Source organism: Poecilia mexicana, unplaced genomic scaffold, assembly GCF_051168715.1.
Source record: "Poecilia mexicana isolate PSO_F unplaced genomic scaffold, ASM5116871v1 scaffold_11, whole genome shotgun sequence".
In the NCBI taxonomy this organism is placed as follows: domain Eukaryota; kingdom Metazoa; phylum Chordata; class Actinopteri; order Cyprinodontiformes; family Poeciliidae; genus Poecilia; species Poecilia mexicana.
In genome coordinates this window covers 23,650,141-23,666,846 of record NW_028263380.1, presented here as the reverse complement: position 1 = coordinate 23,666,846, position 16,706 = coordinate 23,650,141, and the positions used below count along the sequence as shown (strand labels likewise).

Sequence of the window (16,706 nt, the reverse complement as noted above, 5' to 3'; positions counted from 1 at the left end):
TTGTCTTTACTCCTTTCAGTTTTTCCTCCTTGTCCAAATTCCTCTTTCTTTAGCGTATAAATGGATTTATAAGGAACTGAAGGGAAACATCCCCCTGCAGTACCTGGCCTGGGTTTCCTATCCCCTGATGTTTATCCTCTTCTCCTCACTTTTCTGTCACCTGGTTTCTCCTCAAGCTATCGGTTTGTACCAACTCTACCCTCATGTTTACCTTCACGCTTCTCTGTGAAAACCTGCATGTCCAGGAGAATATCTGTTTGCTCTTACCTTAACTTACACTGGCTGAACCAATATTATTCTATTCCATGATGTTTAGTTTAACTATGTTAATTTGCTCTGCGTCAAGTTTGGTTGTTTAAGCTGATTGTTTGAAAATGAAGTTGAAATTCCCATACTACTTCATATTGTCCTCTATCTTATACCTCAAAACAATATTTTGTTACTTGCCCAACTTTTAAAAGATATAAAGAGGTATACAGATTTCAGTAAATGGTTCTCCAGCATTGCCTTCCATAATGTGATGAAAATCTGAGCCAATCTGGCAAAGATTTTACTAAGTCTAAAAGTACAAATTTTCTTTTCAAAACATTTCATGGTAAGAGGATCACATCTTAGAGATACTATTCCAGAAACAGAAATAACTAATAACCTCTGTTGACCTTTTTCTGAAGAACTTTACAGTGTGACCTTAAGATGTAAAACAAATTGTTTTATTCACAGAGAAGACTGTGTTCCTATAAACTCAGTCTTGCCTTTTATTGTAAGGTTCTGGTATCCCTGAGTTGAAGACCATTCTGAGAGGTGTTGTTCTTAAGGAATATTTGACTCTAAAGGCTTTTATTGCAAAAGTCATTGGCCTGACTGCAGCTCTGGGCAGTGGGATGCCCGTAGGAAAAGAGGTAGGCAAAGAAATAACCCACCCCCCCCTTGCTTTTCTTTCTTTTTGTTTGGAGTGTGATGGTCAGTTTTTACTATTTGATTCAAATTTTCCTGTTCTCCTCCACCCAGGGTCCTTTTGTACACATCGCAAGCATCTGTGCAGCAGTTCTCAGCCGCTTCATGTCCTTCTTTTCAGGAGTGTATCAGGTAAGCTAAAGTCAGGAAACGCAAGGTTTTCCATGCAGATTTTCCCTGTAACTGTAAATAATGTATATGATGGAAATATCTTGCAGTTTTTCCTTATTTTAATTACCTCTCCTTGCTCTTTGGATCAGTAGAATCCCTACTGTTACACGGACATCCTGACAGTGGGCTGTGCTGTTGGGGTGGGCTGCTGCTTTGGTACTCCACTTGGAGGTAGTCAACCATGTTCATTTTATTTGTAATTTTTGTTTGTTTCCTCATTTGTCTGTTTGTTTTTAGCCAACTTTACTTGCAATAAAACAATCTTACACAGCAATGATGCGTAGAGAAGTATTTATTAAAGATAGTTCAGAATCTGACTGAAAAATCTGCAAAACCTTTTTTAATGACAAATGTTTAAATTAGTCTGAAATATATAATGACATTTTTAAATGTTGAAAAGATAAAGCTGCAACATTTGATATGTTCTGCATGTTTTCTTTTTTTGTGCTTTTGTTCTTTTTCTCCAACAGGTGTGCTCTTTAGCATTGAGGTAACATCCACATACTTTGCTGTGAGAAACTACTGGAGAGGATACTTTGCTGCTACATTTAGTGCGTTCATCTTTAGAGTGCTATCTGTGTTTAACAAGGATGCAGGTATGGATCGGAGAGAAATGTTTGCATGTACTGTGTGAATAGGATCATGTATGTCTCTTCCACAAGGGAGCGCCATTTTTCTACTTTCCGTTATTAAACAAATTCGACTCTGTGTTTATGGGCTAAAACGTACATCTGATCAAAACGTTCATTTCTCTGATTTTATTTTTGGACTGAGTTGCAAAAGGATTCATAAATTTTTCCCTCTTTTTTTCTAGATTTTTAAAATGTTGAGTCTTTTTTGTTGTTTTCTAGTGACCATCACTGCTCTGTTCAGGACAAACTTCCGTATGGATTTCCCGTTTGATCTTCAGGAACTTCCTGCATTCGCAATCATTGGGTGAGTAATTGAAAAACATAGAAAGACATGTGGAGCCCCATTTTGAATGTATCCACATTTCAACCAAAATGTTATTTCAAATACATGTTGGTTGCCTCAGATGTTTTTTATTTTTTTTTATTTTTAGAAATTAATAAAACGTCTGAGGATATAAAGCTCAAAATTTACCTCAGAAATCAAGAAATGTCACTAATATAGTTTTTCTGTCTCCATTTGTTCAACAGTAAAAATCAAGAGGTTTCTTCTCAGAAAATAAACTTGTGTGGAATATCAGATACTTTCGAGCTTTTACTTATTAGCTTACCAATATTCCAGCTATTTTAATATAAAGGAATATATTTTTAGTAAGCTTTTTTGCTTTAATAGTGAGCGCTGTAACTCCAGGTTCCTCTGTCTTTGCAGGATTGCCTGTGGATTTCTTGGGGCGTTTTTTGTCTATCTGAACAGACAGGTGGTGCTGTTCATGAGACGACCAAACGCAATGACCCGCTTCCTGATTAAACAGTGAGTCTTTGTATGTTACAGTGTGAAGAATTTATTTGTCGTATTTGCTTAGCTGAACACAGATTTATGAATTTTATTTGCAGGTCATAATATTCTTCACAGACATATTCAAATAGTTATTTGTGTTTTTTGTTATTAATAACAGCTTTTTTCTTCTCTTCCTCTGTTTCTTTGTGTGTGTGTGTTGTGTGCGTGTGTGTTTTAACACTTCAAGTCGACTCATCTTTCCAGCTACTGTTACACTGGTCATTGCCACCTTGACCTTCCCACCAGGGTTTGGACAGTTTATGGCTGGAGAGGTCAGAGTGCAAATTTGATGATTTTAGCCTGTCTTAAAGCAAAACATAACAAAACAAAAAAACAACAAAAAAAAAAACAATTCTGTTTTGTTCCATAGCTACAACAACCAGTAGTTTCTACAAATAGGTACGATGATAACTATGTGGCTGCTTTCTACTCGTAGCTGGTTTATCACATGGTTTTTCCTGAAGTTCAAACGTAGATCTTTATCTCCCATAAAAATTTGTTTTATTCAAATTTTGTGAAACAGGGAACAAGAGAAAAAAATAATAAACAATGGTGGGACAGAAAAAAACAATATAATAAGTTAATTATTTGAACAAAATATTTAAAATAATATTATGCATTGATGCAAAAAGAGAAAATAATTTGAGGGTTTCCAACTTCAAAAGTTGCAAAATGAAGACTCCTGCTAAGCTATTCACACCCCTAAACCATTCTACATTTTGTCACATTGCATCCACACAGTCAGTAAATAGAGCTGTTCACAAATAAATCCCTGGCAAGGAAAGCAGCAATTTGCCACAAGCAAACATGTGGAAGAAGGCGCTCAAGCCAGATGAGACAAAAGCTCAACTATGTGCAAAATGCTTTGACAACCAAAGTTGCAAGGAAATAGTTTTGATTGTTGTCTACACAGAAACAAAGTTAGCTTTAGCTATCTTGCAAATATAAATGGGTAAACATTTCAGTCAGCTTTCAAAGTTCAAAGCTTTAAGAGAGACATCTGTTAAAACTTTGTGCTGCAGTTGCAGTGAAAGGTAGTTATGTAAAAAGCTGACTCACAGGGGCTGAATATAGATGCACACCTTCAGATTTGTTTTCTAAAAACATATAAGATCTTGTTTTATTTCCCTTGTGCTTCTTAGTAATAGAGTAATTTGTGTTGGTTTATAACATAAAACTGAAGTTTGTAGTGGTGACAAGATAGAAAAAAAGTTAAAGGGGTGTTAATAGTGAGCAAAAATCTGCGTTATGTACTCATTAGAATACCAATCCAAAAGTTAAATTGGAAAACTCTGAGAAGCATGTCTGAACACCTAAACATGTAAAATAAACCATAAATTAAAAATTGTGAAGCTAAATGTATTAGCAGCTCTGAGCCAGAATTAAGCCTCATCACGAGGTTCACATATGCTCAGAATAGACCACTTAGTGATCAATATATAATTAATTATATACTGTATATACACACTAGTGTACCAGTGTGTATATATAGTAACATATATATATATATATATGTTCTTATGCCGCTTTCGTCAAAGCAAAATTTGATTTTTTGGACCCAACTGTCTCCTTCTCACTGGGACAATTGGCAAAGTTGTGTCTCCATAGTGTTCCATAAAGAAGTATACAGACAATATATAGAAAAAATAAAACCCCAAAATAATCACTAAAGTAAAGAGAATCTCGTAATGAAAATAAAAAGCACAAGCAACACAAACCAAAAAACAACAATAACAAAAGTTGTTCCCATATATTTTTGAGAAAACACAAAATTTCTGTCTCCTTCACGTTATCTTCTTTGCAGCAAACTTCCCCAACTGGAGAAGTTTGGTCTTTTAGAAGACTGGGGAAATCATTCCCTCAGACAGTGGTCTGGACAGCACTCTCTTCATGGGTCCAGACTTCTAGAGCCGCCTTCATCAAAGTAAAACTTGATTTTCTGGACCCAACTGTCTCCTTCTCACTGATAAGATTGGCGTAATCATTCCCTCGGACAGTGGTCTGGACAGGCTACAAACTTCCCCAGCCGGGGAAGCTTGCTTGTCAGTCGAGGAAGGCTCCCGAAGAACTTCCCCAGCCGAGGAAGGTTCATAAAGAAAGGCATCAAAAACATCATACACAGAGAAGCAAACTTCCCCAGCCAGGGAAGGCGTTTATTCTTTATATGCCTGTGGTTTCTTTGCAAGCTGTTTGGACATTTTCTGCTCTATTACTCAGCTCGTAGCGGGTTCTGGTTTTGGTTCTAATAGTTCATGTCGTGAAAACAAAAAAACAAACTTACAGAGTTGTTTGGGTCCTCCAGAGCCGAGCACCTTCACCGTCATACATAATGAACCGATGGTCTGCGGAAAAGAATTAGCACTTCCCTCAGTTCACATTCAAACTACTTTGGAAGTTTTGTTGTTTTGTAAAACAAAACAAAACAAAAAGAGAATAAAATGAAATAAATACTTCGGTTGTTGGAAATGAAACTACTTCCGACAGGAAGGTAGCATACTAGCATAGTTAGCTTACCTGACTTTCCACCATGTTTTCCTCTTCATGGCAGACTTCTCTTCTACCCCTCAGCAGGTTTTCACCTCAGCTTCGATTAAAAAAGGTGCTTAATTTCTCAAAATTGCCTTATATTGTTTTACCTTAAATTTAGGGGGGACTTTTTATCATTAAAAAGCTTCATATGCAGCTTCTTCGGGTCATTTTCTCCTATAAGTGGCGCCAATCAGAATACTCCAGGCTGCACCTGCAGCTGTCCAGATGGTGCGTTTGCTGCTTCAGGACATTTGAGCACCACTCTGCCACACATCGTTTCCCAGTCAAAATATTAATGTTGTGCAACTGAAAAGGACCTGAAAATTCACAGTTAGAAGCCTGACCTGAACAGAGAGAGCTGTAACAAGGCAACAGTGGACAGATAGGGACGAAAAAGCCAGGACACACACACACACACACACACGCACACGCAAGCGCACACCCACACACACCCGCATATGCACACGCACACACATCAAATAAACTGGATTGGAATTGAACTTGTATTTGACCTGCACCTGCACCTGTAGCTAACCCCTCACATCACACAAGCTCCCAAACACAACAAAAAGCAATTTGAGGCATAATAAAAACAAATTCAGTATAGAGGATACAAAGGCCCTAAATCAAAATACCCCTAGTTGATTCCTTGCTGAAGCCGTGAGCAGATGTTTCACTGCCCAACAGGTCATAGGTTGTACGTTCACACATACTGTCCGACACAAGATGCTGAACATCTTATTTAATTTTGCAGGATGTTAAACATAACATTTTGAACATCTAATGGTCAACATATGTTGATGATGTTCTTATGTTGTTGTATGAGAGAATTTCATAATTGACATCCTAAACAGTATAAAAGAATGAACTGTTGACAAAAACTTTACCGATTGTTGACTTATTTCCCTTTTAGTATAATTAATTCAGAAGTAATTACTTCAAATTTATATAATTACAATAATAAACTTTTACTGTGTAAAAGAAAACTTATGACAGTTGGTTTGTGTTGTAAAACAAAAAAAAAAAAAAAAATGATAAAAATGAATTAAATTGAGTTTAATTGATAAATAACAGATTGTTTGATCATGCAAAATAGATTTCGGATTTCAAATTCAAGTAAGCTGCTTTATTTTGGGGTTTTTGTTAGGATGGGACATTTTTGACCTGTAGGACAAGGCGAGTAAACAGAATGTTAAGATCGTATGAGGGTTAATTAAACAGGAAAAATGATACCTGAAATTAAGTTGATTATAGAAAATATAGCTGCAGGATGGATCATCTAACCTTTTTCTTTTACTTATCTATCACTATATTTCTTGTTTTCGTGAATAAAATCCTTACTGTCCAAGGAGAGTAGTGTAAAGTTACAGAAGCAACAACACAACAAGAGGAAAGTGAATGCTAAGAAGTAGGATTAGACCCAAAATGTCAAAACATAAAATTAAAGAATCTTGCAATTTAGACTTTTCTGTTGACGTTCAAGATTCATCTTCCATCTTCCATGGTGGGCATCAATTTAACCCCGACACAAGCAGGAAGTGCAAAAGTGGAAAATCAAAATGACACTGGCGTTGCTATTTTCCCTGCAGAGGCATTATGCAGATGCAGCACTATGGTTTTCTGGCTCAGAGCAAATTCAGAGACATCTATGCAAATGTGGAGCAAAATGGTTGAAGTGAATTAGTCATTCATGAGTCATCCAAAGGGAATGACTCATTTGGACACGGCCACCCATACCAGGCTACATCCCGCTTGATGAATGACTTCCTGCATGTTTATTATATCCGACTTCTTTTCACTTTTATCTAATCTAAAATCTTTTATTTCTCATCCTCCTTTTGTTAAGCTTCACTCTGTCTCAAACTGTTTTCTTTTTTCTTTCTCTCATCGAGTCCAAAGAGTATTTCTTCTTTTTATCTTAATTTCTTCTTCTGTCTCTTTCCTCTGCTTCACTCTTCTTGATAATTTTCTTGTCCCACACTTTAATTTTTTTTTTACCTCTTTGTGCATTCAGTTTTTCTGTTTCCTCTTGTTTGCCTCATGTCTTTTAGACTTTTAACCATTTTTGTATTCCATTTTTTCCACTGACTGATGGCTTTCTGTTCTCAACCCTCTTCCGTCCCCTTTCCATCGTTCTGCGTTGTCTTTCTTCCCCTCTGTTTCTCACCTTTCCTCCCACGTCTCCAGCTAATGCCCAGGGAGTGCATCAACTCTTTGTTTGATAACTTTACATGGACGAAGATTTCGGGATCTCCCTCTCCGGCTGTTCTGGGCCGGTCTGCTGCGTGGCTGCACCCTGACGTTAGCGTCTTTATCATCCTGCTGCTCTTCTTCATCATGAAGGTACGTGCCTGTCTCCTGGGAAATTGTGTGTGTGTGTGTGTGTGTGTGTGTGTGTGTGTGTGTGTGTGTGTGTGTGTGTGTGTGTGTGTGTGTGTGTGTGTGTGGTATTTACTGCGTTAGATATTTAGGTGTTTTATTGTTTGGTGTCTGGACACAAATTTCTGCTTGCGTTGCATCTACCTCCTTGGATGTGACTGAGATTGTTTGTGCGTGGCCCCGGTGCCACCTGACGTCAGCATTTTCGTCATCCTCCTCTTCGTCAGGGACAATTGTTGCAGGGTCACTTGTGTTGTGTCCGTGATTGGGACATCTGTGTATGTGTGTGTTCTAGTGTGAGTTCGTCTTCCACATTTTATTCTTGTCCAAGGTCAGCAATGCTGGCAACCTTCCAGCACCTCTTGCTGTTTTATGATTTCTTAGAAGCTTGTACACACACGCACACACTTCCTGTGTGATGACGATTCTAATAAGCAAAGCGATTTACTCTTTGTAACCTGAACAAGGAGCTTAGATGACAGTGAGACATGAAGGGCAGAATTTATTTTCCCCGAGGTGTATCCTGGGTCTTTCCGAAATGCGCCTCAGGGATGTGATCCCAACCTGAAAAGAGCAATCCACTGTTTTTTCTTTTTGGTTAAGAGCCTTTGCCTCATATTTAAGTCATTACCTGACATATTGTTTTATTTTAACTGTCGACTTGATCCCCTTGGTTGAAATTTTCCTTAGCAGAACATAAATAACGTCACCCATCTGATGACTCAGATTCAGATTTAACATCATAATTTCTCTCTCTTTGTGTTTGGTTTATGATACCAAAGTCTGAGCAGAAATCTCCAGATTTCTCCAGCCTCAGGTACCTCTAAGACATTTCTTAACCCACTATTAGACTTGATATTTCTACAGTGAGGTTTCCTTAATGATTAACATGTGTGAAACAGGTATGGAAAGCATCCCTGCCAAATCTTAATTGTATCCCCTGAATCTCATCTTCCATTTAAGTTGTTTAAATTATTTAAACTGATTCAACTGGAGTGCCTATCTGACTGGGGTTAGTGGACTATTGACAGCATTTTTAGAAATCACCTCTTCAAAAAAACACAAATTATCTTGAGAAAATCATTTGCAAGTACAATGTGATATGTGATATGACAACTTGGTGCCATGTAAGTGCCAAAAAACTGTTTTTTCTTTCTACATTTAGGGTTACAGCAAACTAATGCTCTTCCTTTCATAGTGTATTGTCCACAATGGCAATCTGTGTGCTACAGTTTCCACTTTAGTTTCTAAAGATACGTCTGATCATCCCTGGCATAAAGTGAGTAGTTAATGTTAAAACTAGAATGTATTTAATTCAATACATTGATAATTCTGCTCATAATTTCATTGCGGTGATGGATAAACTTGTGCAGATACACAGCAGCTGCAGCCAGTCCGATCTAAGTTTTGCTGTAAATTTCATTGTAAAGAATGAAAAATACTTTGATCAGTTTAGTTAGATCAATAGCCTGTATGTTTATGCAATGAGGCCAATCAAATCTGGACATCCCTGGTTTAAACCTCCACACCGTCTTTCTTTTTTGGTGTCCTATATTTTATTTTACTTTGAAACACACTTGGTCTTCTGCACTAATTTCATAGCATGTTGCTAGTACCATCTGTCAAAGAATTTGTGACACCAACGAAAGAGTGTGTGCCGACTGACATGTCTTTTTGTGTGTGAAACTGCTTTTGTGAGTTGTGTGTCTTTCTGCCTGATTGATTTTGGCTGTTGAGATTAAAAGAGAGGAAAAAACTGAGCACACTCTTCTCTGTCATCAGCAGAGGAGCTGCCCTGTGAGAGACGTGCTAATGAGTTTTTATTTTCTTCCATAGTAATTTAGTTCTCAAACACTGATGAGAGATGACGCATGGAATAGTATTCTGGACTGGTGAAAGGGTAATGTTATGTTTCCAAAAACTCTTTTCAAATGAGGGCGGCGGTGTGCAGCAGGTGTTTTGGAGGGGTTCTGGTAAACCACAGATGTTTTCAGGTAAATGCCAAAAAACAAACAAAAAAAAAATCCACCACTAAGGTTGTTATTATCTCTGATGGGGACGAGAACAAAGCATATTATTATAAAAGCAGATTTGAAATTACATTCAAATTAAGAAAGTGTTGTTTTGAAAATAATGCAATTGACATTTGAAAGAAAAGTTTAGCACAAGTCCAGAGGAGTTTGTTCATTCTTCATTCCTCCTTTCACACTTCCACTGGTAAGCAGCCCACACTAAGCTGGCAAGGCTGCAGCAGCGGCATCTGTAGCTTCTCTGGGGCAGATGTTCATTAAGTGCCATGCTCAAGCATACCCAGGGATGATTGAATCTCCTCCCCGACCTTACATACAAAACAGCACAAACGCCATCACTGGAACTCATCAAGCTGTGGCTGAATAGGAAGATTTTTTTCCCCAACTCAAATGGGAAAAAAAAAAGTTAATAAGAAGCTCAAATCATATGGTACTATACACTCTTGTTGCTATGCGACGTGACACCTTGGCTGCAGTCTGAATGTAAGGTGGGTAACATAATGAGAGTAAAAGAGCAGTTATTAAACGAAAATATAATACATTTTTCTCGTGTCTCATAATGTCTCAAAATTAGTTATTCAGCTTGTCAAAACCTTGTGAATGAATGCTGCACTACATATACAAACAACTTATTCACATTTGTATTCAATCATTTTAAGATGTGCTTCAAACTCTTTTATTGGCAGATTTTCAGTATTGCATCTCTTTCTGACATGCAGTTCTGGATGTCTGCAGTGGCCACCACCATGCCCATTCCATCTGGGGCCTTCATGCCCGTCTTCATACTCGGTGAGAAAGAAACAACAAGTGATTATTATTGGGTTGGAAATTATTTTTTCATTCCTCAACCATCAATCCATTTTCTACACAGTGACTATCTCCAGCTGCCAATAGGGGAGAGGCTGGGTCAACTCTGGTCAGCTTCCCAGCTCATGAAAAGGCAACACAGAGACAGTCATGGCAAATAACTGTTCATAAATTACTATTTTTGATGCTATCAGCTGAAGGAGTAATTATTTAAGTTGTAAACATCAACTATCACTCATTATCATGATTATAATGGTTGAAAACACTTTTGTGCTTTTGCTAGATGAACTAAATAATCCGCTCGGCCAACAATACAGTTTTCCAATTCTTGCACATGAAAACAGGCCATGTGCTTTTTGTATAATTAAAACCTGCAACCAATGTCAATAAATGTGGTTCCAAATGTGTTAGATGTTATTAGTTATTTGTGACATTAAACTGATACATTTTCATCCCACTGTGTTCTAAAATATTAACAGTTTTTAATCTTTACTAATTAAAAGCAGAATTTAAATTTCAAAAGCTGGACTCTCTCCATTGTACTGACTTGAACATCATATTCACCAGATTCCTACAATTGAAAAGATGGTTCAGTGTGCAATGCACTTCTGAAGGAGAACTAAAGGCAGAACAACTTCATGCTCTTCCTTGTTGTTTTATGCATCCCTAAATCTAGCTCAGTACCTCTTTAAAATATGCAGATGGATGCCCTATTTGCTCCCTTCACATTAAAATTGGACACAAATTTCAAATAGATCAAAAGCTGTTTTTAAAGATTGCCTCCGGGCAGAAATACATTATTTGGTCAGAGAGCCTCAAGTGAAGAACTTTGAAGTGGTAATTTCTAAGCGCTGCCTCTACATTAAACTTACTGCACTGTCTCACTGTATTACTGGAACCTGATGTGGATGTGTGACCTAGTTGAAGAAATTTTATTTGTCCTCTCTCATGCTTATTCTGCCAACTGTTTTTTTTTTTTTAAAGTAAAAATGAGCAAACACTTTTAATCTAATTACACTTCTGTGTGTGTAAGTCTGTGTTGGCCCTGTAATGGACTGGTACCCTCTCCTGGGTTTACCCTGGCTTTCACCCAGTGACCACTGGAGATGAGCTCCAGCCTCCCAGTTCAACAACACTGAACACAATTAAGTGCACATAGGAAGTAGATGAATGTATAATTCACAGACATACTGTAGAAACGCTCTAGATGTTTCATATTTGAGTGTCTGCCATTGAATATGTATTCACTTTCACCATATGCTCCTTTTTTAGGAGCTGCATTTGGGAGGCTGGTTGGGGAAGTCATGGCAACCCTGTTTCCTCATGGGATTGTGTTTGATAGCATTCTGTACCGCATCATTCCAGGGGGTTACGCAGTCATCGGTTAGTATGTAGTTTCTTTTCTCATCTATTCTTGCTCTGTTTTGTGTTAATGCTTTTGTCATGGGTTAGGGTTTTGCATCATTAAAATCCATATCCATTAAGTTTTGCTACCAAACTGTCCGTTTCCGATGTTGTCATGCAGTGTCTCTTTATGGATTTCTTTTTCACTGCATCCTGCCAACTTCATGCATCCAATGATTTGAAAAAGTGTCAAGTATATCTTTCTTGTCAACTACTCTTCCACTTCTTGTCAAACTTGCTGGTCCTCCAGTCGTCACTTGCTGTTAAGTCGTCTTCCTGCCCTCCTGCCCACCTAATCCTCCTCACCTCCCCCAACTTTTACCGTTTGTTGTCTCTCCCCCCCTTTGCTCCCTTCATCCTTTCTTTTAGAACCTCTGGTTGCTTTGCTTTGACAGTTAAATGTCACAGTAGGTTTGCTCTGCAGTGCTCACCTCAGCAGCTGACTCAGAAATGTGGCCTCCCTTCATTCTCTATCCTGTTGCCCTGCAAAGGCCATCTCTCCTCTTTGTTCATTGATCTCTCCAACCAGTCTTCTTCTGATCTCATTTTTCCATGTCCATGCTGTGTTTGTGAAAATCATTATTTTTATACAATGATTTGTATAAAAATACAATGATTTGTATAAAAATCAATAAATAATATCTTTATTGCTCTGTGTCCTGACTTGTTTAAGTCCCCTAGTTTACTTGTAGTTATATCTTCTGTTTTAATTTTGTGTCGCTGGTCTTCTTTCCATTACTGTTCCTTTGCTCTGTGTCCCACACTTCTGTTATTTTTCCACCCTATGTCTCTGACAGGTGCAGCAGCATTGACCGGAGCTGTGACTCATACCGTGTCTACGGCCGTTATCTGCTTTGAGCTGACAGGACAAATCTCCCACATACTCCCCATGATGGTGGCTGTAATCCTAGCCAACATGGTGGCCCAGGGCCTGCAACCTTCCCTGTATGACTCCATCATCCAGGTCAAGAAGCTACCATACCTGCCAGAGCTTGGCTTTGGACACATGAGGTTTGTGTTATTTGCATAGAGAGTTAACTAAAACTTCTACCATGGTGTTATATATTCTCAAATATGTGTTTGAAAGACTAGAAAATGTGTTTGGTAAATTAGTTTAGCTTTTCTTTTATAAACAGGGATAACTTCTTGTAATTTGCTAATTATAAATATAAGGAAATGAGCACCACATCTGGGGATCCCCAAAGGTCTGTTCTTGGGCCAGTTTTATTTTATCTTTATGTTCTCTCTGTCTTCAATTATGGAGTTATACAACACGCTTTGCTAAACGTGTGCTGATGACAAGCAGTTTTTAAATCAAGACAACAGTCAATGAGTAAGTTTGTCCATAACATAAACAAGCACACAGTTTTAAAATCTTGTTAATGGTCATTGAGACTCTGAAAGGTACTGGGCTTAAATACATTTCAGGATTGTTTACCAGGTGAGAACTATGTTCAAAATATCCCAAACCTCAACAAGAGGAGGCAGTATTTAGTTTATTTGCTCCATAAATCTGGAACCAACACCCTGAAAATCTGAGATGTGCAAAAACTGTTTGACTAAAAACATCATAACATAACAATTTCTTAATAATGGCAGACAATTATTATTATCAGTTAACTTTCATCATGTCTTGGCAATATATGAGTTTTAAATTTCTGTTTTTTTTTCTTTCCATGTAATGTTTAAGTTGACTTCTTTAAATATATTTCTAATCTTGAATGTATTTTTTTTTTATCTCTGCAGCCAATACAACATCTTTGTAGAGGACATTATGGTTAGAAAGGTGAAGTTCATATCATCCCAGTCGACATACAGAGAAGTCAAACACCTGTTGGACTCCTTTTCACTGAAAACTATCCCTTTGGTTGACTCTAAAGGTATGCTTATTATATATTTAATCTAGGCGTCTTAAATTGAACTGAAGCAAAACATAAAGTGAGGTACAGTTAAAATAAATTCTAATGCAGAGGAAAATCTTCTAACGTATCATAAATGAGTTTGTCTAAGGTTACATTTGCCAGCCTCAAAATCCTAAGGCACTTAAGTTAATTTTTTTTTTTTATTTGTTGCAGTCCAAGTAATTATTATTTTTGTTGTTTATTTAGAGTCTATGATCCTCTTGGGCAGCGTTGACCGGGTGGAGCTTCTAGCGCTCTGTGATTGGTGGTTGTCCCCAGAAAGAAGACTTCTGATGGAGGTAGATTAGATGTAACCGGGTCATTTATTTAGATGTTTTAGACTATTTTTCATTGTTGCTGCATTAATGTGTAAGATTGCAAGTTTTACTGTTCACAACTTTGGATAATGGCCCACATAATCTGGGAAAATCCCAATATGCTTTTCATGTGATGTTTCACAAAGCCCATCAGATGTGTGTAGTGCCCTTCAGATTACATTAAATTGGATGGGAAATGTTTGCTCCATAAAACAGATATGTAATAGGTTGCATAAAACATGTGCTGAAGCATAATTGCAAATGCAGTAATTGGTCTAATGATTGGTCTACATTGCAGAAGAGGTTATGTTTAATTTAAATCATGACTGTCAGTAATTGAAACTATTTGTCTGTTTCATCTACTTAGCCGAGGCTGTTTTTGTAAGGTAATGTAATTTTATTATCAGTTTGTGTCTCTGTCCATTGAGTGACTGAGACACAAAGCAATTGTTAAAATGAAACAGAAGTAGATGGTTAGAAAATGTTTATGTTTAGGTTATATTTGCTCTGTTTTTGTCTCTAATATTTTTGGTGTGACAACATTAATGGCTTTTCCAACAGTGGATAATCCAGGTGGATTTTATGAAAGTTTTGTAACCATGTGTTGATATAAAAAATTATTTTAGTTGAGTTTATTGGAGAGGTTCAATCAAGGAAAGTTCATCTCAGGAAGCAAAATAAAACACTCAATTATTGGTTTTGCATAGAAATAGAATATCACTTCAAAACCTTAATACACAATTATTGGCATTTTGAAAATATTTTTGCGTATTGTGCAGTAATTTCGCTTGATTAAGCCCAAACTTGTTCATACATCTACCAGATTTAGATGCAAATTATTTTCATTTAAGAAAGAAGTTTGTTTCTGATGGAATTTTATTTTTTTGTATAAAAATGTTTCTTATTGCAGTTATAACTTTACCTGTGCATGTTTTGCTACCAGACTTTGCCTTCCACTTTTTTATTAATGTGCTTAGACACAGACTACATTAGAGGCCAGCTTCTTTAGCAATTTACTTTTGTGGCTTAACCCCCTTGTTTAGGGTGTCATTGATTGTCTCCTGGACAGTTTCAGGTCAGCAGCCTTCCTATGTATAACAGCGAATTGAAAGAAGATTTCAGGGATGTCCAAGTCCAGCTCCAGAAAGCTTCTATCCTTCAGCTTTTACATGCATTCCTTCTCCAAGGCACCTGAATCAAATAATTGGCTCCCCACCAGGACTCTGCATAGCTGGATGACATTCTGATAAGAGAATTCAGCCGTGTGATTCAGGTTTGCAGGAGAAGGAATGCAACTAAAAGTTGCAGGATAGTTGAGGACTGGACTTGGCCACCGCTGGGCTAATGAATGTAACCCTCTACTATTTCTAAAAGACCTGACCATCACATTCTATCTGTCTCTGTGGATTATATACCATGTCAAATGTGAAAGTATAGATGTTTATTTATTCATACAAAATATCCATCTACTTTAAAATGTCTCTCTGACTGTGAGCTCAGGGTCCGAGCCTACAGGAGCAGATTCAGTGTCCAAAAAGCAGTTGGGAGTCATTTGCCTTTGTAGATGAGGAAGAAGATGAAGAAAGAGTCAAGGTGGGCCAACAATTTGCTTTATGTTTTATTCCTGATTATATCTGTTTATTAAAACAATGTATCATTATGTTTCAAACCATAATAGTTGTTGTTTTCAGGGCAGCCCTGTTCAGGAGGAAAGAAACGGCCCTGTACCCTGTCCGAAACCTCAGGAACCTTCCTCAAACTACACTGCACCTGCAATTGGTGAGTTCAAAGGTCAACACATTTTTGCATCATGTATTCACCTCTGAAAACACATGAAACATAATTTCACTGCAGTTGAAGAAAAATAATTAGCAATTTCCTACCTTGTAACCCAAAGATAAAGCTTCTGTTGTAGTTAATTACTACATAAATAACCAGTTTTTACAGGACATGAAGTCAATGCAGCATATTCCACTACATTCTGAGAGCCTTTCAGAGAAATGTTGATTTCTTTATACAAGTTCAATCACTAGACTGATGTAAATTAATATCTGCTTGGTGTGAGTATAATTCCTTCTTCTCCTGAAATGAAAAGCTGATATACATACCCAAACAAACTGGTTTTTAAAAAGAGAAAATTTAGTAAACTTTTTCTTCCCACCTCACAGTTATGCATTATTTTTTATTAATCTATCAAACAAAATTCCAATTAAAAATAAACAAAACCATCCAACACCTGTATCCTGCGGCTTCACAAAAGCCCAATGTGCCAAACTTGGTAATATTCGTTTAATTAATGTCATCTTTTCATTAAACAGATTCAAACATGTTTGTTCCTCTGCACTCAACAGATGTCAAACAATCAGACAGTGTAGCTTTGTATTGCTAACAGCAATGACTTGGCTGAATGTTTGCAGGGAGGAGGCAGATGGTGTGTGTGGATGTGTGTGTGAGTTGTTGCACAGTAGCTTATCAAACTCAACAATTTGCAGCCTCCAAGTAAAGAGGTATCTAGGCAACCACAATAAAAAGGTTTCGTTGGTTCCTGCAGAATCTTGACATTCCATTTGCAGTTGGGTTACGTTCTTTAAAGGTGTGTTTGTATAATTCATTGACTCTCGTCTTGTTTCTGCCGCTCCTCTTTCAGAAAAAGGTCCCCTGCAGTCGGTGAGGAGAACGCTCAGAAATCTCTTCACCTCTAAAAGCAGACAGTCGGAGAAGGAACTGCAGGTGTGTCTGTGAATGCA

General features: G+C 37.4%; 1 protein-coding gene and 1 long non-coding RNA gene across 5 annotated transcripts in view; one reads left to right on the top strand and one right to left on the bottom strand.

Moving 5' to 3' along the window:
* Positions 1 to 16,706, top strand: part of LOC106919798 (chloride channel protein 1-like) — a 29,496-nt gene that overhangs the window by 4,785 nt on the left and 8,005 nt on the right. For 2 of the 4 annotated variants that reach the window (XM_088010440.1, XM_014990390.2), the window contains exons 4-20: positions 54 to 182; positions 766 to 899; positions 1,009 to 1,086; positions 1,218 to 1,296; positions 1,596 to 1,721; positions 1,977 to 2,061; positions 2,464 to 2,565; positions 2,780 to 2,864; positions 7,309 to 7,464; positions 10,250 to 10,319; positions 11,610 to 11,720; positions 12,539 to 12,752; positions 13,488 to 13,621; positions 13,850 to 13,941; positions 15,460 to 15,552; positions 15,651 to 15,738; positions 16,607 to 16,689. In XM_088010440.1, coding sequence (XP_087866566.1) covers positions 54 to 182; positions 766 to 899; positions 1,009 to 1,086; positions 1,218 to 1,296; positions 1,596 to 1,721; positions 1,977 to 2,061; positions 2,464 to 2,565; positions 2,780 to 2,864; positions 7,309 to 7,464; positions 10,250 to 10,319; positions 11,610 to 11,720; positions 12,539 to 12,752; positions 13,488 to 13,621; positions 13,850 to 13,941; positions 15,460 to 15,552; positions 15,651 to 15,738; positions 16,607 to 16,689 — 1,859 coding nt within the window. Of the gene's footprint in view, positions 1 to 53; positions 183 to 765; positions 900 to 1,008; positions 1,087 to 1,217; positions 1,297 to 1,595; positions 1,722 to 1,976; positions 2,062 to 2,463; positions 2,566 to 2,779; positions 2,865 to 7,308; positions 7,465 to 10,249; positions 10,320 to 11,609; positions 11,721 to 12,538; positions 12,753 to 13,487; positions 13,622 to 13,849; positions 13,942 to 15,459; positions 15,553 to 15,620; positions 15,739 to 16,606; positions 16,690 to 16,706 lie in introns of all 4 variants that reach the window. The other 2 variants (XM_088010439.1, XM_088010438.1) reach the window with 2 other exon arrangements.
* LOC106919827 (uncharacterized) lies at positions 4,329 to 5,280 on the bottom strand. Its single transcript, XR_001418706.2, has 2 exons — positions 5,107 to 5,280; positions 4,329 to 4,934 (listed from the first exon to the last, which is right to left on the bottom strand). It is a non-coding gene; the product is annotated as an uncharacterized LOC106919827 (long non-coding RNA).